General features: G+C 33.4%; 1 protein-coding gene across 1 annotated transcript; it reads right to left on the bottom strand.

The window, feature by feature from the left end:
- Positions 1 to 2,194: 2,194 nt before the first annotated feature.
- On the bottom strand, positions 2,195 to 18,371 carry LOC143072235 (MFS-type transporter SLC18B1-like). Its single transcript, XM_076247080.1, has 14 exons — positions 18,039 to 18,371; positions 17,576 to 17,671; positions 16,528 to 16,601; positions 14,841 to 14,988; positions 13,375 to 13,443; positions 12,177 to 12,267; positions 11,320 to 11,456; positions 10,904 to 11,002; positions 10,307 to 10,401; positions 6,673 to 6,771; positions 5,797 to 5,871; positions 5,126 to 5,219; positions 2,906 to 4,266; positions 2,195 to 2,626 (listed from the first exon to the last, which is right to left on the bottom strand). The coding sequence occupies exons 1-13, from the start codon at positions 18,177 to 18,179 to the stop codon at positions 3,658 to 3,660; spliced, it is 1,827 nt and encodes a 608-aa protein (XP_076103195.1). The 5' UTR covers positions 18,180 to 18,371; the 3' UTR covers positions 2,195 to 2,626; positions 2,906 to 3,657.
- Positions 18,372 to 27,000: the final 8,629 nt, after the last annotated feature.

The raw sequence follows: 27,000 nt of genomic DNA on the forward strand, positions 1-27,000 counted from the left end.
AACATCATACATGTAGCAAATATTTGAAATGTGTATCCAGTCATCTGGCAACTTGATTCAGTTCAATCGGAAAGATGCAAAGTTGTGTATGGATAATGGATGACACAAGACGATGTGCAAAAACTTTCTGTACTTAACTGCTTTCCTCTTTCCATTGCAAGTTTAAAATTTAAACCTTTAATCCTCTACCAGCATATACACAAGATATTTGATAGACAAGAGCTTGCAAAAAAACTACAATGACCGTTTTTTCTGCTAACTTGTCCTCATTGGTAATAATGGGTTATTAAAAAAAAGTATAAATACAAATAACCAAAAAAAATCATGTTTTCTCACTTTTGTGGAGAAAGGTGCAGAACGGAAGTATGGAGAAATGCAATCTGGTCAACTTTTTGTAAAAAACTTCCTATTCCAGAAGGTAGAATACCTAGTATGCAGATACTTTAAATTGCAAATTTTCTGACTGTCATAACATATGTCTCGCCTGCGCTGAAATTTGCAGTATGTTTTACTTTCTGACGGCATGAATTATTTTTTAAAAGCTTTATATTTCAGAAGGTAGAAGTGCTGATTACTTTGTATCTTTTATACAGATACCTTATGTTATGAAGGCTCTGTTTTCTGATCTTTGGTATGGTTTTTGTCTCTTTGACACGTTCCCCATTTCCATTCTCAAATTTATGATTAGGTCCGTTTCTCAAATACTATAAGCAGGTCAATTATGTGTGGTATATGTCAGTCTGGCAGGTTTCTTCTGACCTTGACCTTATTGCACATTCCATACACAAATGTACTTGACAGACCAAAACACAAACATTAACCAATGAACCATGCAATATATAACTTATAAGGTGTATTTGTTTGGCAGTTTTCAATTGACCTTGATCTTGATCTCATTTTCATGGTTCATTGGTGAATGTTAAAAATTTGTGTTTTGGTCTTTTTCAAGTGCTTTAAGCAATTGTTTAACTATATTTGGTGTATGAAATTGTTTTAAGGTGTATATGTCTGTCTGGAAGGTATCATCTGAACTTTACTTCATTCTCATGGTTCATTGGTCTCTAGTAAGGTTTTTTTATTTTTACTGATTTTATACAACAGCAAAAACAGTTTGCGGTCGTATATTGGTATTACGTCGTCTTCGTCCGAAGAAGGGGTGGGAGTGAAAAAAAATTGGGGGGAAGGGGGGGGACAAGAAATTGTGAGGAGACCATTTTTTCTTAAGATTTCAAAGATAAACAGAAAATTTCTTCAAATATTGGGGGGTGGGGGCATTCTCAACAGTGTATTACACAAAAGCTAAAAACAAGGGGTGGGGGAGGGTAAAATTGTATGGTATCATTGTAAGGTTTATATGTCTGTCTGGCAAGAATCATTTGACCTCGACCTCATTTTCATGGTTCATTGGTCAATGTTAAGTTTTCATGATTAAGTTCGTTTCTTAGATACTATAAGCAATAGGTCAACTGTATTTAATGCATATATTGATTGTATGGTGTAAATGTCTGTCTGGCATGGTTCATCTGACCTTGACCTCATTTTCGTGTTTCATTGGTCAATATTTAGTTTTCTTGGTTAAGACTTTCTTAGAAACTATAATCAAAAGGCCAACTATTTTGGTTTATTGAATGATTGCAATGTGCACATGAATTTCTTATTTAGTTTATCTGACCATGACCTCATTTTCTTGGATCATGTTAAGTTGATGTGTTACTTGTAGTAAAGTTTATATTAATGACTATCAACCTAAAAACAATGGTTAGTAAGGAAGGCAAGACAGTTCAGCGTGTGCACTCTTGTTAATTGAGGACTTTAATTTTTTTTTATATAAAAAAGAAGATGTGGTATGATTGCCAATGAGACAACTGTCCACAAGAGACCAAAATGACACAGACATTAACACCTATAGGTCACCGTACGGCCTTCAACAATGAGCAAAGCCCATACCGCATAGCCAGCTATAAAAGGCCTGATAAGACAATGTAAAACAATTCAAACGAGAAAACTAACAGCCTTATTTATCTAAAAAAAAAATGAACAAAAAACAAATATGTAACACATAAAACAAACGACAACCACAGAATTACATGCTTACCATTGTCCTAACTTGAATCACAATGTTTCTTAATAACAAGAAATAAAAATTAGATAACGAGTATTTATTGCTGCAATGAAATCATACCAAAACATGTAATTGAAATTATTTTTAAATTTATTATTAATTATAACATGTATCATGAGCATAATGTTGCAAGATCTCTTGGTTGACGCGTAAGCTAGCTCTGTTTCGTGCTCTGAAAACGAATGGAAATAATTGGCGACCTGCTATCGATGCGTTTGTTGGGAAATTCGGAAATTGATGCCAACTGTAAACTGGACCCCTGTTGTATTCACCTATCGCAACACTTCGGTGTAGAGATTTAGATGGTTCATGCTAACTGTGTCGTCAAAGAATTGTTTCTTATTTAGTTATTGTATTTAAAATGTCCGAGGCTCATTGTTATAACAGCCATCAATCTCAATTTGAATTCTAAGCTCTATATATTAGTAATATTTTGACCTTTCCAACATACTCGTGCAAAACAAATTAAATTTCAGTGTGTCCTTTTTTTTAGATTTATTTCATCTTAGGCAGCAACTATTTGATTTTCGGGGGGGGGGGGGGGGGGGGGGGCTATGGTTTTTTTTGGAAAAAAAAGTTTGTTTCCAGTTTTTGGCGAAAAAAATAATTTGTTTTTGATTCTGAGAAAAAAAAAATGTTTGTTTCACCCTCAGCTGCCACTATATGTAATGCTAAAATTGAAAGAAAAAAATTGTTTTCGACTTGTCGCCAAAAATATTAATTTGTCCAGAAAAAAAAACCATAGCCCCCCCCCCCCCCCCCAGAAAATCAAATGGTGGCTGCCTTAGTGTATGAATGTGTGTCCTTTTTTTAATTCTCGGTGTATAATTTTTTTCGCAAAAAAGGTTTAAACATAGTTTGCTGAGAACGGCTTGTCATAGCCTAGGGTGCTCTGAGTCTCGGGCACATCGTCAAAATCATTCTGAGACGCCGTTTCCAAGATAAAGAGCACACGCTCGTCGTTTGAAACATGCATTGAAACTGCGATCTGTGAAAGGTACGAGCCACTAATATTGTATTATGTAAACATGCATGTATTATGATCTAAATATCACCATTGACAATGGTATTCTGTATTTAGTAGAAAATATTGTTAAAAACTACATGGGAAACAATGGAAATATATTGTTCATAAAGATCCTTATTTTGCAATGTTCGTTTGTTTGCTTGCATCATTAACTGCTAATTATGTACATATACTGCTTCCGGAAACTTAATCATTGTGTGCTTTTTTATTGTTATTTTCAACCTTTTTGTTATAAATCTTTGTTCTATCGTTTAAGTTTGTATTAGCTGTTTTCGTGTTCTGTTCATTTATTTGCTTTGTATTTGCACCTTCACAATTGTGTGTTAACAGTTTGTTGTCTTTTTCCATCGCACATATACTGGTATTGAGACCTGGGCCGCGTTCAATATCGTAGCTGCTACGAAGTGCTACGTAGATTTTGACTATTGAACGTGCAGCTATAGACTAGCTGCTACATAGATATCGACAGCAGCTACGTAGCCGCTACGTAGCTGCTACGATATTGAACTCAACCCTGGTATAACTGTGTTAAATTATCGTTATACACACCAGCTGTTAAATTATCGGTTCGATCACTGTGATCTGTTACCGATGTGTTATCGTTATCCACCGCAGATGTTAATATATCTGTTCTATCACTGATATCTGTTACCACTGTGTTATCATTGTCTACTACTGCAACAGCTGTTATAATATCGGTTCTATCACTGATATATGTTACCGATGTATTATCGTTATTCACTGCAGATGTTATTTTATTTGTTCGATCACTGATATGTGTTACCACTGTGTTATTGTTATCCACTGCAGATGTTATTATATCGGTTCGATCACTGATATCTGTTACCACTGTGTTATTGTTATCCACTGCAGATGTTATTATATCGGTTCGATCACTGATATCTGTTACCACTGTGTTATTGTTATCCACTGCAGATGTTATTATATCGGTTCGATCACTGATATCTGTTACCACTGTGTTATTGTTATCCACTGCAGATGTTATTATATCTGTTCTATCACTGATATCGATATGGGTAAGATTCGTTAGTATGCATTGGTTTTGTTTCTTTGACTTTATTTTGTCAACCAGTGCTTTGATACCTCCAATAAGGGCCTGTGATAAATGAGAAGTTCATAAATATATAACTACTACAAAAAACGTTATTCGAGAATTCAATGATTCCATGCTACATTCAACGCTTTTAAACAGCAATAAAATTACAAGTAACATCATTTTTTTTTCATTTTCTACTATACATTGTAATTACGTCATCCTAAGGAAGCAAGTGCTGTCAGGGATATTGCTTTTTTGGGGGGAAATAAAATTTAATTTTGGAATGCATCCTGATTCTTGTGAAACATATACTAGTACATGTATTGTAATTATTAACCATTGCTGGACAGATTGAGAATTATCCGTTAAAGCAATAAACAATGTATTGGAATTGATATTCAATGTTTATTTCTATAACCAGTGTAAGAATTCAAAAACCTAATAATGTAATAACTGCTGTTGACTAGAGTAGTGAGTGCTCAAGTTAAAACAAAAATATGAATATGTGCCGTTTACACAATCTTCACTTTTCATTCAACATTTTTGTATTTTTATTTAAAAGTAATTTGACAAGTATGGGATTTCTTTGGCAAAACCCTATTTAGTAAACATATTGGCTAAAAACCTCATCATAGATACCAGGATTGAAATTGTATTTGCGCCAGACGCGCGTTTCGTCTACAAAAGACTTATCAGTGACGCTCGAATACAAACCGTTAAAAAGGCCTACTAAAGTACAAATTTGAAGAGCATTGGGGACCAAACATTCTTAAATATTTTTCAAAGACAGCATAGGTAATATATATTCCTGAGGTAGGAAAGCGTATATCAATCAGTTATATCTATATCAACTTATATCAATTTACATCTATATCAACTTTATATCAATTCATTTTAACTTTCATTTCATTTTACTCACCACAATCAGAAACATAAATGCGTAAACTGTTGATGCAGTTGGAAATTTTAGATTGTCCACCATTATTCCACCTAGTAATGGTCCTATAAAAGCACTGTAATGTGAAAAATAGTCTGACCGTAATACTATATTGATTCTAAGGTTAATCTATCGATGCGTTGAAGACCAAACCAGATGCGAACCCAGGAGTTTGAAAAGAGGACTTACAAACCAAAGGTTGGTGTTATACTTGTAAAAAGTCTGCATTTATCACATATGGAGCACCATAAAGGGTCATGATATCCCCTAAATCCGGCTCTGTCAAGGTTTGACTCAGTGTTATCGCACGTTATCGGTTGACTATCATAGTATGGTAGACGGTTCTAACATGTTCACTTTTAACCAATGATATTTATAGACGTCCATAAGATGTAAGATAGATTGTAATTGCTTAGAGTTGCCCATCCTGTATAGTAAAACCATACAAACAAGGGGCCGTTGACGATGTGGGAGAAAATCACGATCACCCCTTCATACAAGTCGATCTACTTTGCAGAACCTGGGTGCACAAAACAAATTCCCTAAAATAAATATTGAAAAAGGTGTTTTGTTTATCTCATATTATTGTAGTTTGAAAACATTTAACATCGAACAGTTACGCCAAATAGAAGAAAAGAAACAATTGAACTTACCCTAGAGAAAAAGAAGCTGATTCAAATCCAGCTACGATTCCATATACTGCCATGGCGTCTTTGCTATGACCTTCGCTAAAATTGTAAAAAAAAGGGTGACATTGAGTTTGTCCCTCTGTTACTATGTTTGCCAATCCAACAATATACTAGTAGTTGGTATATGTCGTTTCTTTGTAAAGAGTATGTTTTGCATTACAAAACTAAAAACTCATTTGAGATACCATCTTATATAATATAGTACTTCAGAACATAAAACTCATTAGTGGCGCTCGAATCAAAACGGCCGAAAATGGACCAAAGACTCAAATGGTCAGGTTGAGGCGAATCATGTTTTATAAAACAATGGAGAATGATTTATATCTATTATTTTTATAATGGAAATTCATAGAAGATACACACAATCTTAATGGTAGGGTATGAAGTTCCAAAGATGTTTGGTTGAAAACAAGTTGAACATTTTTGAAAATTTTGCTGAAAATGACATTGTGGAAAACGGGGAAAACCGGCAAACAATATCAAAAAGTTGGTTCACCTGATAAAGGTAATCTATGCATGGGACACAAACAACTACATGGGACACTTTTAAATCAGTCAAAGGGTCGTGTTAAATTGTTAGGGTGCGAGGTCTTTTAACAGTTTTTGTTTGCATACCATTCGATTGTTTTTGTTTGGGGAATATATGTCTGTAAGATGCACTTGGAACTTATTTTGAATCCTTTCACGATCTTGTGGTTATCTGAAGTTATATCGTTTCTCAGTTAACCAGAGACAACAACGCATGTGATTATTTTCTGTGCAGTTTTGAGTAGGGAGCTTAACTTTCCCCCATTCTCCTAATAGTTAAATGGTCGTTCCCTTATAAAAGATGTCACTTACAAAGACACAGATTTTAGTATATACGGTAACGTTGGTACTAATATACAGCTCATGGACATTCCAAAAAAGATTGATGATATAGTCAGTTGTGCTATAGAGCTACAAAAAAGAGAAAGAAGTATTATATAAATACATGAATTGAGGTATGTATTTCTCTGTAAAGATTGACAAACTTAGTGAATCTCAAACCAATTTTATAAAAATTTAAACACCTCTGTGTTTACTTCGTATGTAAAATCTTTGAGAAGTGTATCCGGTATATCTGTATGAAAGAGTTAACTGTCCCGACCTCATTAACCTACGTCAATTCTTCACATCACGGCCGACACTCGGTTAACCGAGAGATTGGTCGGTTAATCTATATTGAGTATGCGGCTATATGGGCGATTGGTCTGTTAATCGGGTTGGTTATACGTCTGTTAAGAGTAAAACGCTTAATTCGATGTTAAACTCTATTAAATATACAGATTTTTGGCATGTTATAAGAACCAAATCAAAAAAAGAAAAGTGTCTGACAAAATGATATCTATCATAGAACATTTTGTACTTGTAAAAACATTTCTTAGTCTGCGCAGTTTTCAATAAAACTAAAAGGCGTCGCGCAAGTATGTAGTATTTATGCTTATACGCATAGCATTTTTTTAATAAAAGGCGAAACAAAAAAATTTAGAAATCATTTAAAGGACAAAACATAGCACTGTGGTTCTAAAAAATAAATTGACATTAGTAAATATTTCATAATTGTAAAACAACGTGAATAATACTACGTTTTAGTGAAAATTATGGGAATAAAGTCTGTTAATGGGTCGGACAATTGAAATTGTGTCAGTTAAGAGTTATTTAGCCACGACAATAATTTTGCTACCTTTATATTTTCCCCTTGAAAAATTTAAGAATGAGATGTTCCTGAGTAAACAAAAATGACAATACGGTGCCACAGTATCATAGAAAGAGCATTTATTTTGACTTTCTTTGCATTTTATTGAAGGGTGTGTCACTTCAATATAGCGTGATATGGATTGGCCTCTGGAATATGCATGTATTTTTTATTGGCGTTTTCAATCAGCCTTAATTTTTGTGTCTGTTCGAAGTAGCACGTTCTCAATTCCTACTGAAAGTAAACAGGGTACATATAACGTGTGCTCGTTCTCATATGAACATGATATTTGTCACTGGACGTTAAACCCTAATTCGTCAGTATCATCCAGTTGGTTCTTTTCTTCTATTACTTAATCATATGTTGTTTACAAATCATTCTAAAGAAGTAAACGGAAAGGAGCAAATGCAGCTACATTTGGTTATTTTTTAAAAGTTTCAATTCATTTTATTACGTTTAGTTCCTTTCTTCATAAGTACAGAGGAGAACTACAGTTGTCTATGCTGGCCGGTGAAGTCCATTCGCGTTTTTGCGTTTTCCCGTTTTCGCTTTTTATATTCTATAGGGCGAAAACGCGACATCGCGAAGTGGAAAAGGAGAAAACGCGAAAATGCGAAATCGCGAAGTCGAAAAACGCGAAATCAGTTTCGCGTTTTCGCGTTTTCGACTTCGTGATTTCGCGTTTTCACCATATAGAATATGAAAGGCGAAAACGCTATTAAAGCGCGAAAACGCAAAATGGCATTAAACTGCCACCATAGTTGTCTGCATGTAAACTTCTAGAAATTGTCACCAATATAATACATCGCAATCCTTTACTATATCAACAGTCATCGGTGTTTCATGTGTGTATTCTTAAACAAGTATTATTTTTATCTCGTTTTTAGCAATGTGTCACTCTCTACTGTCCTTATCTATTATTCTATAGTATGCGTTTCCATCCAGATTCTCGTGTATACCATGAGGGTCCGGATTGGGGGTATTGTTTATTTCTGCATTCTTTAAATAGACAACTTTCGAGTTCGATGCATTTCCGTCAAAAGCCCTGGTTTTAGTGAACGTCATTTGTGCGTGTATGGGCGTCGTCACTTCCATTCCAATGTTGAGCGAGTGGTTGGAAAACTGTAATTCTATATTGTACGAATTATTCGGCAAATTGAATTCCAAAATTGCCAACAGCATTGCTGTCATTAGGGAATTGTCATTAAGTACCTACAGAACAACCATTATTTCTAGTTTATCCTGCACAATGACGATCACTAAGACGCTTGATGAACGAAAATAGTGCAGGGATACAGGCGACCCCCTCTATCTTGTAAATGACGTCATTAAGGCCGTATAATTGACGAGTTTTTCCGGTGACGGATGAACTCGAAAGTGGTCTATTGTTATGTCATTTTTTCTACATTTTATTTATCTTACTTATTCTTCTTTCTTTATTTTTTGATATTTTGTCATCCCAATATATTTTACTTACTGATGTTTAGTTACATTACGACGTTTATCTCTGATTTATACTGGTTACCAGTGTGGATGACAAATTTGTGTCATTCATGACAATTAAACAGAACCAACATGATATACTTAGTATGCGATCATTCTTGGATGAAATTAATATTACTTTAATATTACTCTTTTTGAAACCATTTTTATCAATTTTCAATTTCATGTGTTGTTTCCGTATATGTTATGTTTCATTGCTCATATGTTGTTTTCGTATATTTTAGCCGCTCGTCTTGAGCCTACCCATTTGATCCGATAACACCCCATCTAGCAATAAAATTATACTTTTATTGCCATTCATAACTCTTAACAGACCAATTAACAGACCGGGTTTTATACATCCGACCCATTAACAGACCAGGTTTTAAATAAAGATTGAGTTATGTCACCAAAATACACATTTTCGTGTAGATTTTTCACACAATGATATCAATATGGTTAACAAACATAATGCCTTTCTTTTTTCGACGTTCAAAATATTTAACGCAAGTAAATTTAACCAATGTGTCATTTTGTGTACATTTTATGTGTGTAAAATGTGTATAAATTTATTGATGAGTAACCCGCCTTTTCATTTTATAGATCGTACATCGAAGCTAGAAAAATAATAATTACACCACTGAATTCAGTACATTGAATTGTTTTGTTAGACATGAATACTTTTTATGATGAAAATACATTTAGAAATTTATACAATGAAACATGGTGAACTTTCAATGATTTTCTCGATAACACCTGATTAACAGACTTTAGCCAACCCGATTAACAGACCAACCGCCGATATAGCCGCATACTCAATATAGATTAACCGACCAATCTCTCGGTTAGCCGAGTGTCGGCCGTGCACATGATTTTTTTTATTATTACAGTTTTTAAGTGTTAAATAAAATTATATAAGGTCTGTAAGTTCGTTCAGCCTTTAATGGTTTTTAAGTTGATATACATGTAGCACCCAAGTTTGCAAGTGAGACACTATTGACCCTTAGTCTGAGATTAGAAAGTACTGAATTGCTACAACAAATGTTGTTTACATTCACGACCAATTCTTCTTCTCACAAAACTTGATATTATATTAGCAAAAGAAGGTACAAATACTGAATTCTCGAAAAAAAGAGTTTTTTTTTCCTTCCGACAACTTCAGATATTTTACAAAGACTTGCATGGTATATGTTATTTTTTTCTTTATCTAAAAAACACAATTTTGTAGATTTGGATTTCTAGAAATAGAATGGTGTGTGTTAATGAAAGTTTTACCTTTTGATAAATGGTATAAGGGGGGTTGGTCCAAACATCAAGAAGGATAAGAAAGCAAATATCAGTGCAATGTTCATCATACATCTACCACAGTCCTAAAAAACACAAATTGTAGACTCGCTAGAATTAGATGAAAATAATCATATTTACCTATTTAAAAAGTGTAATATATAAAGTTAGCTGCGTGTGAATGACTGTGTCGTCCGCTGGTTCCGCTGAGACCAAAAAGTTTCGATGATAAACAAATATACTACATTAAAGTCTTTAGTCACAATCAGTGTTGATTGAATAAAAAAGTTTGGACATTCGCAAAATCCCATTGAAATGAGGAAAAAAAATGAATTGCAGCGGTAATGATATTAGAAATATAAATATTTGTTATCTCCGATCATCAAAATAAAGAGTTTAACCTAAGGCCACTATTGATTTAAATCCCAATTTTCACTATATGTTAAACAGATTCAATATTTTACATATTAAACTTGTATCACTTGATAAGAGAAGGCTGAAATCATTGTCTCATAGTACTTCAAAATTTTAAAATAATTTAAAATTAACAACATTGAGCAATTCATAAAAAAAAACATGCATGTTTACCTTTTTCTCGTTAATGAATCCCCACAGCGGGGATGAAAGTGCATACACAAATGGAAGGAGGACAAAAAATCCACCAGCTTCGGCTGTTGATAAATGTAACTAAAACAAACAAAAACAATTCTATAGTTGCTATTAACCTTCTGTAGTACGCCATTTTGGTCTCTAGTGAAAAGTTGTCTAGCTCATTGGCAATAATACATTATTTTCTAATTTTTATATCTTGTAATGGTAAGTATAAAAGTGAATTGGAATAAAAGCTTTTGGAATGTTCGCTGAATTATCAGAGTTAAAGACGCAATTTGAATCTTCTCATGATTTTGGCTTTCTCCTTCCTGTTGAAAAGCGAAACATGCAATCTGATGTTTCTGTAAATGTTTGTATTCGAATAAATGATATTGCGATCGGTTGCTACAAACCTCTTTCAACTGAATAGCTAGAGTAGGTTCCAGAAACCCTATTCCTGATGCAGCTATCAATATCATCAATCCTGTAATCATTACGGACGGGTTTTTAAGGAGAATGAACACTGACATAGAACTGTCGTCTTCTTTATCTGCAAAGAGATAACAACTGTAGAAATACCTTCCACAAACACAGACACATTTTTTTCATTCTCGTGTCATTCATAAAATATATGACCAAATAAATATGAAAAGAAAAACAAAACAGGTAAAAAGGGGGAAAACGCAGTTTTAAGTTTTGCAATTTGGTTTACAATATAAAATAAAATTAGTTTCGTCCTTTACATTTTTACAGAATGAACATTGTCATAAAGGCATTAGGGAGCTATCATTTGATTATTGTTGAGGTGGGGGTGTGGCTAGGATGAAATTTTTTGTCCTGCATTTCTTTAGTTGTAATTTTGTAATTTCTGCCCTGCATTTTTATTTATTTTATTCACACTATTAGGTCCTGCCTGTTTTTTTTTTTGTTTTTTTTGCAAAGTTTCTCAGACTGCCCTGGAACTCTTAAAACTTTAAATTAATAACCTGAATTTATATATCTGAATTATGCAAATAAGTTTCTATTCAAGTAAAAGAATAAAGTTTATCTCTATTTACTGTTACGCATCTTCGCTAGCCAAGGGTTACGATCCATTCCCCTCCTCTTCAGGGGAGTGGATCGTAACCAGGAGAGGAAGGGGGTGGATCGTAACCCTTGGCTACTGCCTAGTGAAGATGACGATTACGTGATCTTTTTAGATGGTAAAAAAAAAGAAGTAGCCTTCAGCGGACATAAATGTGTATACTCTGATTTAAAGATAGTGATTTACCTGTAGGTTTCGGTATTGCGAAGAAACAAAATATTCCCGTTAGAATAAGCATTGCCCCTGTCGTGTAAAATGGCAACCCAAAACCTCCAATCTGAAATACGAATAAAACATATATAGCAGTAATGTTAAAGTTTCTTATTCTCATGTCCTCAATATGTAATTTGGTCTGCTTTTTCCGTAATATTGTCTGTCTTTCTTTTACATTAAATATGTTAACCCTCTGCCTCCTTTTTCTTGTTTATTTTATTCTCTCATGCCAGTCATACATGGTGTTAAAGAAAACAAACAAAAAACCGAACCGACCAAAAAATAACCTACAATTTCACGAAGATATAGGTGCTCCTATCGCTCCTGAACCGATATCTGCATCAAGAATACATTCACTTAAAAGATCACCTTACTGAAGAAAACGAGGAGGCAAAATTTCAGTTGGAACAGCTAATGAATACATTGTATTGCTAGGGAAACAACAACAACTGCATCGCGCTTCCTGTCAACGTCAGCCAAAGCTATTTGCTCACATTGCATATAACATAAGATAAAACCTCAAGGCTATATGGGGGACCACACATCGTATCCTGTTTCATCCAGTTTTCCCAAGTTGAAACTAGAAATCGATTATATATTCTACTATCTTTTCTTTTCTTTTTGGCTAACGTTGACTGTAAGTTTAAGATCATTCAGTATATATTATTGACTTGCCAATCATAAACAATCTTTCATACCATATATATACCAATCAATTGGGTGATCATTTTCGTCATAGGACATGGCTTAAGTATCTCATGTAGTTTATGACTTTATATCGTAAAAACGGATTTTTGAGCTCTGTTCTGATAGTGTGCTTTTTTGTTGTTACTTTAAAGCATCTGTTTTATACACATATTGTAGAAATATCGATTATCGTGTATATAGTGATTATCGTGTTCGTGAATTTGTTGGATATATATAGCTCTAGTCTCAGAATGGCTGTTTCCCTGTTGAAAAAAAAGAAGTATTTTTTTTATAACAAATCCATATGTTAGAACAGGTGCGTTGGAGAAAGGGGCAACCCATTTATAACTCTCAGTGTGACACATTTATAAATTACATTTACAGCTATAACTGATAAATAAATGTTATTGAAAAGATCTTGAACACAGAAAAAGGGGGAGGGCTCATGATTTTAGCGCCTATGATTACCGACTGTGTAACAAACCTGGTAGAGTCCACTTCCCAAAGCTGGTCCGATCATCAGGCCGAGGCCATTACACATTTCTATAACACCCTGTAAAGGTAATTCGATCGTTTGTTAATAAAGCAAATAGCTGACATTTCTCATTAAAAAAAACTGGGTCGCAGGAAATTTTAATGTGATTTTTGTGTTTATACATTTATTCTGCATGTAATGGTTTGCGAGTTCAAAACTAGAATGAGTACGCATTCTATTTTTGATTGATCCATTGATTCGAGATATCCTAATCGATTTTTTTTTAAGAGAATGCCATATCTGCCTTATCCTTGGAACTGTGATTACAACAGAGATGTCACAGTGGAAGATACCAAAGGGTCAATAAAAAAAACCTGACAATGCCATTAGAAATTTCGAAAAAAACAACAGTATACAAAACACAACAAAGAAAACTAGAGAAGAATGGGTCGTGGTTACGGTAATTGGATAACATCAATCGAAGATTATTTGTGAGACAGAAATTACATATATAAAGAGGGTCGAAGGGATGACTTTAACTTCGCTACTTGGAACCCTTGTTTTAATGGTTTGTGTTCAAATCACAGGCACGTGAACAAAACAAAAATACCCTTATATACCTCAATATAATTGAAATATATATATATCGTTGAAGTATTTCTATCAAAGTCCTTTTCGTTTACCTTGCCGTCATCTATATATTGTCGTTTGTCGTCATTTTACATCTCAATTTTGTTTCATTGTGGAGCACCACTAGAAGCCATCAAATTAAACTAAAGATCTCTGGTTTCGTTATCCTAATATGACGCAAGTTACTATACATCTAAATTTTAATTAGATTGCACCAGAAGTTCTTGAAACTAAACATAGCACGAATGTTCTTTGATTTCTTTAACAAGACTGGCAATACTGGAGAGTTACCATCCAAGACAATAAAGAGCATTCAAGCGCGGATCCAGCAATTTTTGAAAGAGAGTCTAGGGATTCTCATATGGAAATTTTGGTCCTGGCCATTCTTTTTTGGAATCAACAGATTTACTTCACTTTAAATCACAACTTAGAAAGTACTTTTTGTATGCATGTTTAGGAATAAGTGGCGTTACGCCATAATTATAAATTTACTGTTAACAAACTTTTAATTTTTGAAATACTAAGGCTTTTCTACCGCAGGAATAGATTACATTAGCTGTACTTGGCCAAACTTTTAGGAATTATTGGTCCTTAATGCTCTTCAACTTCGTACTTTTTTGGCATTTTAGCTTTTTTGTTATTCGAGCGTCACTGATGAGTCTTTTGTAGACGATACGCGCGTCTGGCGTAAATACAAAATTTCATTCAAGGTTCATTAATGAGTTTTTTGGTACAGATCAACACCGATTGAAATATAGTAAAATTGGAAAATTAATTAAATTATTTAAAAAAAAGTGTGTTTAATTTGCGTTTGCTGCATGAAAAAAACCCATGTCAGAACTCACCATAACGGAAGGAATTTTCTTTGGAAAAGCTCTGGCCACTATTGCATAGACAGATGTTAAGCAGGCAGCTGATCCGACAGCTTCGAGAAAACGAACAACAAAACAAGAAACTATAAAAACGTTCTTGTCCGGTATATAATTTAGTACTCTGAAATAAAATAGAATACAATCATTATTGAGAGCAGTTGTTTAATGCATATTCAGGACGCGAGCATATATATAAACAGTTTATACAGTAGAAAGCTTCTGACAGTGGATAGACAGTGATGCAATTATATAATTCAAACAGCCACTAGAAAATGAAGTTGTGTTGGGAAAATGTGGGTGATCTTGTCTTGCAAGAGCTCACGTATAGTTAAGGATCTACACAAAGAGTTGTAGCAAGGGTTTTAAGGTCTAGAAAGCGCGGCATTCTTTCTGTACAAGGCACCGAATTTAATTAACGTCCCCATTCTTTCCAACCTGACGTGGCTACGTATTTATAAAACCAGTACAACAAAACGGATAAACATAAGAAGACGTGGTATGATAGTCAATGAGACCAGTTGAACTCTTGAATATAGTAATGATGAAAGTTTATAGCAGTATAATATAAAGTTTGGTAAAAAATCAATAGTTATACCAATATTTATACCAATATTTAAGTTTGGTAAAAAATCAATATTTATACCAATATTTATACCAATATTATACCAATAAAAACAATATTCTAGGATCTAATAAACAGTTAAGAATAATTTTATTTAAAGGATCGATGTGTTTATCCTGATCTCATGTTAATTTTCGGACTTGGTAAACAACATTAGGATGTGCTTTCCCGTTTGAAATAAGTTTTCTAAAGGTGCAGCCAAACTTCCAAATCAAATTTGTGTAAATATGGAAGAATTTAGTAATCAATAATTTACCATGAACAGTAGCTGCTTGTATAGTCGTTTGTTAATGTATGTAGCATTGTCTTTTTGATTAGTTCCTTTTTTTAACTGTTCTGACATCGGACTCTGACTTCTTTTAAACAGGGTTTTACTGTGCCTATTGCTGTGTTTTTTTTCTACATTGGCTAGAGGTATAGGGGGAGAGATCTCAAAAACATGTTTAATCCCGTAGCATTTTCGCGCCTGTCCCGAGTCAGGAGTTCCTGGCCTTCGTTAGTCTTGTATGATATTTAATTTTAGTTCATTTATATATTTTGAAGTTTAGTATGACGTCCATTATCACTGAACGCAAATATTGTTTAGGGGCAGGGGCGGATGCAGGAATTTTCGAAAGGGGGGGTGCTAACCCAGGGCACCCAGGGCAAAGGGGGGGGTGCAAAACATATGTCCCGATACAAATGCATTGATCGGCAAAAATAAAGGGGGGGTGCGCACCCCCGGAACCCCCCCCCCCCCTGGATCCGCCACTGTTTAGGGGTCATCTGAAGCACGCCTCTAGGTGCGAGATTTTTTCGCTGTATTGAAGACTCATTGGTGGCCTTCGGCTGTTTTCTGCTCTTTGGTAGGGTTGTTGTCTCTTTGATACATTCTCCATTTCATTTAAAGATAACGTTCGGTCAATGCATGACGACAGCTGTGATATTTTAACACCATATGACGGTGTTAAACGGAACATCACCATCCAACAAAAGGAAAAATAACAATAGAGAACGAAAGATAGTTCCTTTTCGAACATTTTTTGTTACCTTTCTTACCCAATGATCATCGTGCTTACACCACTTAATATAACACCAACAAAGAATACTTTTCTATAACCCAGTGTTGAAAGCTGCAAAATAGTAATTACATTTTATTACAATTTTTTGTATCAAATTAGTTATTCCATAACAACAATTTAATGATATAGCAGTTTCTGAATCCTTTTAGCCAATCTGATTTTATAAATTTCTCAAACAATATTTGTATGTGTTTTCCTGTGTGTTGATTGGTAGGGATGACCGGGGCCTTTATTACTAAGTTTAGACCATTTTTCTCTGTTCTTGATGTTTTGTTAATTATTCTCTTTTCTTATGTAAGTATGCCGTCAATTCCCTATTCTATATTTTCTTTTCCCTTTATCTATATAACCCGTTGTTTTCCTTTAGGAAGTTTTTTCATATTCTCTTAACTTTATAAATCTTTTTTTTTTCTGAAAGCAATTTACAAGTATTCATCTATATGCAAAGTGGTGAATCTATATTCACGTTTGACAATAAAACCTTTTCGTATAACTGAATGCATCTTTGTCAATTTTGTGTTTATTGGTTATTAATGAGTTTTTAAGGTGGTAATACTGTATATATTGCACTTGTTTTGGAGGTCAGACATTGTGAAGTTATCACTGTCTATATATAGTCATGATAGTAGATGGTTTTAAGAATCTGGTTAGGAGGTGGCTGGCACCTTCAAACAAGTTTAACCCCATCACATTCTTTATGTGCCTGTCTTAAGTAACGAACCTGTAGTTCCGTGGTAGTCGTTGGTGGTTCGTATGTCTGTCATATTTGTTTTTCGTAAATTGTTTTCACGGTCATAGATTTTGCCATTAGAAGTTTTCTAAATTCAATTGTTTAACGTTTTTCTATCGGTGCCTTTCACAGCCAACTATGTGGTATGCTTTTTTCTCATTGTTGACGGCCATGCGGTTGCCTATACTATTTGTTTAAATCACTACATTTAAACTTTGGTGGAGATATATATAGATGTCTCATTGGCATCCTTATTTTTTTTTAAATATTCAGTTTTAGTTTGTAATAAACTTACGTATTTTCCGATCAATGGCGATAAAATGAATATCACGAATTCGAACATCGCGAACAAAATACCAATGACAGTTTTGGAAATCCCCCTCTCTGTTGCCTGTAAAAAAGAACAATTATCACTGAAAATAATTAACAATCTAACGAAAATATATATCAGATCGGACACCCGATTGCAAGTTTATATCACTCTACAGCTCAGTATATTTCTTTACAAATGTTGCTATAAAAAAGGGGGAAGCTTACACTTGCCTTCTCAACCCAAGCCCGTTTATATCATTGTCTTGTCAAGACTGTCTCCAGACTGCGTTAGTACAAACTGAACTAATATGCTTTCATATCATATAAAAATTCAAAACTACAGATATCAAATCAAGAAAAAAAACATTATTTTAATTGACAAATGCTGATATCCGTTTGACTATACTGTACAATCGTTCTTGATATAAGAAAGTAAAATAACTAACCTTTATCGTGAAAAACGGTGCTGGTAGCGAATAACAAATATACGAGCACACACAAACTAGTCCCAAAGAAAGGACGATAGCTGTTTCTCTCTTTGGACTCGTACATATCTGAGATGGGCATTTTTTTTCCTCCGTCGACATTTGTTCAGATATTGTTTTACTTCAGTTCCGATGAAATCATTTGAACATGGCGATTATTTTTGTAACTCTGTGTGAAAAACATTTTCACCTTCCTGTGGTCTTAACTGAATGACTACGTAAAACTTTATATATCTAGATCCGACGAAAAGATAAACATATATAGACTATGTGTTAAAACAATTTAATGTTTACTTAAAAACGGAAATACGGTTGTTTTTTAACCTGGGTGTCAGTTGTCGATAATTATTTATAACCAAGAAATGATTTTAGTTGCGGATATATGAGCGGGGGCGTAGACGTTGCAAAAAAAAAAATATAATAAAATCTCACATTTCTCACTATGCATATGAATTTTTAGCATAAAATCGTCCAATAAAATTATAGATTATACATTTTTATGAAATTATCCCTCTCTCCCAACTTTAATCATGGATCTCTGGAATTTTAACTACACTGATAAGTTGAATTCAGAACATAATTGCAATGAAAACATTGATTCGCTTCAATTTTTTTTTTAGTATTTTTATAGTCTTTGATGAATAGTTGACTCATGTGATGTTATACCCTTCACGACTTTCTTTTTGATCTGTGATTTACACTGCAAAATCAGAGAAAATTAGGAATCTATAAATTCAATTGTCTTTTAAATTTCAACTTTATTTCAAATTATTTTATGTAATCTTGTTCTTATCCTTTCAAGCATATCCCTCTTTTCATCATTTTCCCCATCCTCGTGAAAATAACGGTCTCTAAAAAACACCGCAAAGGACCTCTTTGTGCACAAAGGAGCACAAAGTAGCAATAAGGACCCCAAAGAAGTTTGAGAAGAGTACAAAGGACCTAAAATTGTTTTTATATAGAATGGGGTAAAAGTGATATCTGACGGAAAAAAAATATTGATTTTTATTAAAATACTTGAGTAAAATTGGTATTAAAGTTGAAGATTTACGAAACCGTGTCTGTAATCGTAAGCATATAAGATTACGGCCCTTTTCTACAAGATTTAATTTTACTTAGTACATTCATGAATTGAAAAATGTTGAGAAAACACAATATATAAATACAGACGGGACATAGATTGACAAAATAAATAAAGAACACTAACGAACACATAAAATAGTGGGAAATAAGTTGATTCAATTAAGAAAATTTGAAAACAAAATATAAAACACAACCGAAAGAAAAGAGGGGAATCAATTAAATAATATTAAAAAAAAAAACATAGTTGGATTTATCACATTTATGGTTTCTTTGTAGATGACCTGTACGACAACCATGACTGTTATTTAATAAACAATTGAAATTGGTATAGGTCAACATGTTTTGTTATCGTGTACCGCAGACCCGACAAACACTTAACAAGCTGACGGCAAGCGGAAACAAGACTTTATAATTCACTATTGTTTTTTCGAAAGTCAGAAATCTTCAACCGATTGCATATCTTCCAATTAATTGTCTCGCCTGGATGATAGTAAGTCTAGACATATCTTAAAATTGAGAATGGAAATAGGGAATGTGTCAAAGAGACAACAACCCGACAATAGAGCAGACAACAGCCGAAGGCCACCAATGTGTCTTCAAAACAGTGAGAAACTCCCGGAGGAGTCCTTCAGCTACCAGTGGCCCCTAAACAAATATGAATACTAATTCAGTTATCTCATGGAAGTAATATTTAAATTCAATATTACTTCCGTGGTTATCTATACTACATATATCGTACACATATATTAAGTCAATAACTTAATTTGTCAAATATTCGTGGTTGAAAATTTAATAGAAGCATCTTTATGATCAAGGAAATGTGTTTCTCCATATTTACATATTGTATTGATAAATAGTCATATTTGTAGACATCAATGATTTGGTCAAACTCTCGTGAAGTTTTACGACTATTGGACAGAAGCTTCTTCATTTATTAAAAAATCAAATCCGAAGAATTATAAATTCTCAATCGTCTTTTTATTCTGTCTTATTTAATGATAAATAGACTTTTGCGGTGAAAATTTATATACAGTCTGAGTCTTATAGGGTAAAATTGAACTCCCCCACTTAAATTTTTTACTGACGCCATCACGATTATGGAATATCTGTTTCACTGATGACCACGAATATATCCCGGGAAAATTGCTATAGTGATACTGAATGACATTATCATTAGTATAAAGAATACTTTATAAAGAAAGAAAAATCGATCTCCCCTGTTATTAGTCATTAGTTTTTGTATGTTGTGTTTTTTTTAACCTTTTGTGGTGAAAATTTATATACAGTCTGAGTCTTATAGGGTAAAATTGAACTCCCCCACTTAAATTTTTTACTGACGCCATCACGATTATGGAATATCTGTTTCACTGATGACCACGAATATATCCCGGGAAAATTGCTATAGTGATACTGAATGACATTATCATTAGTATAAAGAATACTTTATAAAGAAAGAAAAATCGATCTCCCCTGTTATTAGTCATTAGTTTTTGTATGTTGTGTTTTTTTTAACCTTTTTGTATTTCCATTGTTTTTCAAAATGCGGAGAATATTTTCTGTACACAATGACATTGTCATTAATTACAATTTAATTCAATTATATAACATTGTGTTATTTGGTAGTTTAATTTTTATACAATGTTGTTTATAAATACACAATGTTAAGAATTGTAATAGTGTGTAATTCATCGATATGTATAATAAGTACAAATCTAAAGTATAATTTAAAGATGATATTGTTAAGCGAACAATTTATTTTAGCTTGGCCTTCCCAAGGCGCGCTGTAAAATTTCTTTTACATTATGCCATTCAATTCGTGTATTTACAAGTAAGTCACGTGACGATGCATATTGAATGATAAACATTAAATTGTCGGCAAGCTTTATACGCAGTGCGGCCTGAAATTTCCACGTAAGCGGTTGTGAGTAAGTTAGCTTGTGAAGTTTATGTTAAAATTCGTCCGGACAACACCCAAATTATGTCCAAACGGATAATCTCGCCGCGAGTTTTAAGAATTTGTCCACAGTCGTGTGTTTTGATGTTTGTAATGTTAAATTAATGGTAAGACGAAGAAATATGTCAGTTTAAAGACGAAGCCATGGAGAACAAAGAAAGGTGAGTAAAATATGGCTAATGATAATTTGTTTTTCGTGAGGAAACTGTTAGAAAGTGAATTATTCATGTTTGAGAGAAAATTTAATGTTTCATAACAGTTTCGATTAAAGATTAAACCATATCATAGTGAAATATATAGCAAAATTTTCCATTCCTTGTAGACAAAGTCAACATGGCGGCTTGTGACTTTGATCAAGGTCAAAATATTGGTCTGGACCACTGTGTTCATTACCAAGTCCTCTATGTTAGTCAAATCAAGCCCCTTAAATTGTTTATTTATATATGAGGGTGTTGAAATGATGTTTTTATTGAAAAGGTCTCAATTTTTGTGTTTAAAGGGTAAATATATCAATAAGTCAACTTATATATGTTAATTATTTCATTTCAAAAGTGTCAAATGGCTTGGAAGCTTTCAAGTCTTGGATTTTACATTTTTATAACAACCAAATATGATGGGGAGGATTTATATGGAAACAAGTAAGGAACCAGCCCAATAAGGCTGTGGGATGCATTCAAAACTTACTTTTTTAACCAAATTGTCAAAAAATTATGTATTTCATCATTAAACAGGGCTGCACATGTATATGAAGAGTATAATTGAGTGTTTACCTAATGGAATCCACAAATAGTGAAACATCTGCTTACAGAGATATTTGACGAACTCACTGAAAGTTTACCATTTTAGATTTAATCATAAAACTGTCAAATTGGGTATTGGACCCCCCTTTTCCAAACTTTTTAACTATATTGTTTATTTGTCTGTATTGAGTAACTAATGAGGTTTTAGGATAACTTGTGGAAGTAATATGATGAAAATGGAGACATTGTTGCAGAGAAGTTGTGTTTTTCTACAGACATATCTAGACACATAACCAAAAAGCATCTGGAGCTTGCAGTTTGAACTTTTATGGGAAACTTGTCTTAAACTTGTTAAATTTTGTAAGCTAATTTAAAAAGCAGTAGATCTCACTCTTGATACAATATGCTTATAAGCTGTCCCTTGGGCTTGGAACAGTTCCATATACATGTAGTTGTGTTTATTCCTTTAAAAAATTGACCAATCTAGAGTTGGGAACATGAGCTTTATAAATGCCAACTTTCCTCATGAGCTAGACTTCATTTTGAACCCCTTTTTCATTTTTTTGTCTTTGCTTATTCTTATTATCAAAAATGAATCCTTTCTAAAAGACGGGGCTGAACCTCATTAATGGGTAATTAATAACAAACCTTAAAATCAGGTATCAAATTACATTGCTAAAATTTTCATTTTTGGATATCATAATTTTATGCTGCTGCTGTACTGCATATGATGATGTAAAAGGAAACACTGTGTGAGAACTATGTAGACTGACTAAAATTTTATTGTAATGGCCTTTTAAAAAAATGAGTTGGTTGCATTAATTTCCATTCTGTTTATAAATTACCTGGTAAGGCCAACATTAAAAATATCTTTGTTTCCCCTCTCCCGACTGAGGTTGTTAGGGTATGGGTAGGTAGGTAGGCAAATTATTTTATTTTATTCCATGATATGGTTTTCTATATTGAATTTGTACAAAATTCAACAGGTAAGGCTCAAGTCAAGAAAAGTGGGGTATTCTCTGTATTCTAATTCAGTGTACACCACAGTTTTCTGGTGTTAAAAAAAAACAGTATACAGGGACCTTCTTTTTTTTTCCTATTCATTTAATTTAATGAAATCTACAAAAGCGCACATTCTACTTGTGATACTAATGCCTATTGATAGCAAGTGTTTTTTTAGTTAAAAAATCAAGCTTATTTCAAGTCTAATTTGATGCATAACTCACAACAAAACAATTCCTTTGTTCACCAATTCATACCTTGATCATCAATTATGAGATGACAAAAAGATACATGTATGTTAATCACTTGGGAATTAAAATTCAATGAATAAAAATTTTCAGTAGAAGTGAACATAATTCAGTTATGTTCAGTTACACCTGGATCATGCAGCTTGGTCAATTGATTCCCAAACAAAGATTTGTATGTTTTTTTCGAGTTCTAGAAGAAACATGGCTTCCCTTTATATTCATGTTTTGTATTTCCTAAAATACTTTTAATAAGTATTTACGAATTCTACTGATGTAGGTATAACGTTGAAACATGTCCTTTTGTAATTTTCATGCCATAAATTGAAAAAGGAAATCCCATTTAAACTGTTTTTTTTTTACACCAGAAAACAGGGGCGTTCCCTGAAAGCAGGGAATACATGTATCCCACATTTCCTGACTTGTACCCAACCTGTTCAAAGACAAAGTAGATAGATTTTAAAGCACGAGTCAGTGAGACAATTTTTACTCAAAGTCTTTAAGATTTTGTCCTTTAAACAGGAACAGAGGTTAGACACAAAGCAAATCAAGATGCACTCAGCAGATTGAAAGATGCATCATTTTTTTTTTTATTTTCAAAAAAAGATCACCCTTGCAAACAAACAAATCGTGTGGGAAAGCATTTTGTTTGTTTTCCTTGATTCCGAATCATGTCGACGCTTCAATGCAAAAATACCTTGATTTAAAACGCTCGTTGACTACAGCATCGGAAAGGTATCTCCAAAACCCAACGATCGTTGACTTCAGCATCGGAAAGATATCACCAATAACCAACATAGCAAAAAACAAAAAAATTGGACCGGGTCGGTCGTGTGAGGGGAAACAAACAATATTTTATTTTTGGCCTAAATATAAATGTGCCAGGAGAATGCAGATACAAACATGAATTTATAGTACATGTAGATGAAGTAAAAATACTACAAATGGATCCAGGTTTTAGGTGTTAGTCACAACCATTAACAGGAATCATTATGGGGAGATGGCACAGATGCTATTAAAACTAGCGATTGTGAGTGAATTTGCTAAAAGGCGATTGCAAATGTTTTCAGACGGGTAAGTACAGATTCATTGTTAACAAGGCTTTTAACCCCATAAAACATAATTCATAATATCTTAGTAAATTAGTATACTGAGTGCCTATGAAAACGCAACACTTGGTTTTTCAAAAATAAAACTTATATTAGAAATGATAATCTTTCAAAATAATATGTTCTTTAAAATTGATAATCTTAACAATAGATCAATATCAAATAAAAATGTTTCATTGTCATCTTTCGTCGCAATAGGTAAACGAATCATCAACTCAGTCTTAACAAAAAAATGTTACAACCCCGTGGTGCAGTGCAATCTCGACAGCGCTGATGAATGTTTTCCACTTGTCCCGCAAAGCAAACTCAAGCTGACTATGATAATGGTGGTGGTTTTCATCGTCTAAACCATGTCAAATCGGATGCAAAATTTTCTCGATCGGACCAAATCTGGCAAAAAGCATGACTTTTGGTCAAGGTGGTCATGGGTGCCAAATGTCTATGTAACCACCACTGACGGTTTTTGGTACGTAATGAATGATTTTTGGTCTACAGAATTCCATGTTTACGTCAAAAGGCCGTTTAGATGTCACTAAGGAAAGACTGTGGTGCTCTTTAACAATTTCTGCGCAAATAGTGTTTTACTGAAATTGCTCCAAAGGTTCTACCGTGACCACAATTGAACTCTTGTGACCTTTGGATAGCCATCAGAGTCGATATCGGATATGTTAAAGACCAAATGTATCGGTCTTGCTTAGCATTTCTTGCTTTTTGTACCCCGGGATGTGGCTTGTCATGATCATTAAATGATCCATTTTGGTTGAATTTGTGGATTTGGGTTATTGTAGAGGCTACAACTTTAGTCTTCTCGTTATTGTATGCTGTGAAAAGCTTCATTGGATCGTGCCGAAAACTGCATGTCACTGGTTGTCTGAAAGTGCTGGCATTTACTCAAATGTTTATTGCAGTTTCTTAACAATAAGGGCGGGAAAATTTATGACATTAATAGCCAAGCTTTAAATGACAATATCGTGAAAATGGTGCGTATGTTGAAAAGCGGTGAACTCTGTTTATGTCCATTCAAAACAACCCTAACTTCGCATTTGTTATAAATAAAATAAAAATTATAAGATTTTTTTGAAACAAAAAAACGTTGTGTTTTCATTGGCACTCAGTATATATAAATATTTGTATAAAATGTTATCAATTTAAAAAAGCCATGTGAAAATAGAGTTTTGAAGCAAATATTTAATATGGTAAATTATTATACATGTTTTGTTAAACATAAAAATATATTGGTACTTTTGTTTTTAAAGTAAAAAAGATAAAAGAAAATGATGTATTGATAAACCAATGGCTTCTCAGATCTTCCTTGTTGGCTTTTAATGTCCAGTGGCAACTATTTCATAAATGTTGAAAATGAGAACAAAGTTACAATTAAATGAATTCAATAAATGTAGGTACTGGTTGCCAGGTCTTTTAATAGGATCAACCTTGTGAGTGTGAAGAGCTGTAAAATCTTAAAATTGAAAATAAAGGTTTATTGGATAAGGACATAAACTAACCTTGCAACAGGTCCCTTAGAAACGAGTTAATTGGTCGTTCTGTAATATCTATACCTTCATAAAATTCATAATAATGGTTTTGTTAAGCTGCTGAGTACAATGACAAGATGCCAGACGTGTATAAAAACATTAAGATAAGGAGAATCTCAGAGGGCTTGCTGTATGAATAAATCCATCAAATGGTCGCCATACACTGTTTGCCAAGTGAAATACCCATACATGTACATGAATAACAAGGATTTGTCCAAGTGATTATAAATATTAGAATTGCCTGTCTAAAAATTTGTTGTGTTGATTCTTTTGATATTTGTTTAAAAGTAGATCACTGGTAAGTAAATGAACCTAAGATGCCAAAGGGTTGTTTGGAAAGCTGTTTAAGGTGGTACCTAACACTACAGGGATATAACGCTTTAAAATCAGCTTAACTTGTATTTCCTTAAATTAAGCTTCTCAATGATCAAAATTAGTTTTTGTCAAACTGCTATCTATCCAACCATTTTTTTCCGAGAAAGTGATTGCTTCAAGATTTTCTGAAATTTTTATATTTTTTTTCAAAGGGTCAAAGTAAATATTTTATGTAAATTAAATGAGCCAAATTAATCTATTACAAAAACATAATCAGTATTTTGACTATATTTCCATGTTCCTTCCCATCTTGCATTTATAAGTGTCTATCTAACGATGCCTGAATAAATATAATTGTGTCCCAGACTAGAGCACATCATTTCAGTCCTAAAAATTTTATACATTTGTGTATACTGCTAGCAGGTTTGAGAACAGGTGCATATTACAGGTGCAACGCACAGTACCATTCCTGGAATAGAGGTAAGTCACTTTAATGTATATTCCAAATCTCATATTGTTGTATGTTTGTTTTGTCATTTCAAAATGATGTTTATATATTTTGTTGACACAAATAAAACTTTAAAAATTGTCACACCACTTTTTAGTGCCCATTATCAGTCTTCAAGATAAACTTTTAAATCTACAGGACCGGAGCTCAATTTTTGGAAATTTTTAGTTAAGATTCTGTTGGCCTGTAGATATAATTTTTACAGGCCGGAGCGCAATTTTACAAGCCAGGGCTGCCACTCAGCGAGAAGACTTCATTGTTTTTAATTCTACAAAGATGTTGCATTCTTGATGGTGTTCTGTTCTGCTCAACTTTTCTTCTACAGTTCATTATATAATTGATTGACAGTTGTGACATAAATTCTTTTATTGCTTTATTGTTTTATCAATTTGGCAGTCACTGTTCAACTCTTAATTATTTTCGTTCTACTTT

Source organism: Mytilus galloprovincialis, chromosome 4, assembly GCF_965363235.1.
Source record: "Mytilus galloprovincialis chromosome 4, xbMytGall1.hap1.1, whole genome shotgun sequence".
In the NCBI taxonomy this organism is placed as follows: domain Eukaryota; kingdom Metazoa; phylum Mollusca; class Bivalvia; order Mytilida; family Mytilidae; genus Mytilus; species Mytilus galloprovincialis.

Coding starts and splice junctions, on each gene's coding strand:
- LOC143072235 (XM_076247080.1), bottom strand. CDS start 18,179: ATGTCGACGGAGGAAAAAAAATGCCCATCTCAGATATGTACGAGTCCA. Junction 14,989..16,527: donor GTAAGCACGATGATCATTGG/GTAAGAAAGGTA, acceptor ATTTTATTTCAG/AGTACTAAATTATATACCGG. Junction 10,402..10,903: donor GATTCATTAACGAGAAAAAG/GTAAACATGCAT, acceptor TGTGTTTTTTAG/GACTGTGGTAGATGTATGAT.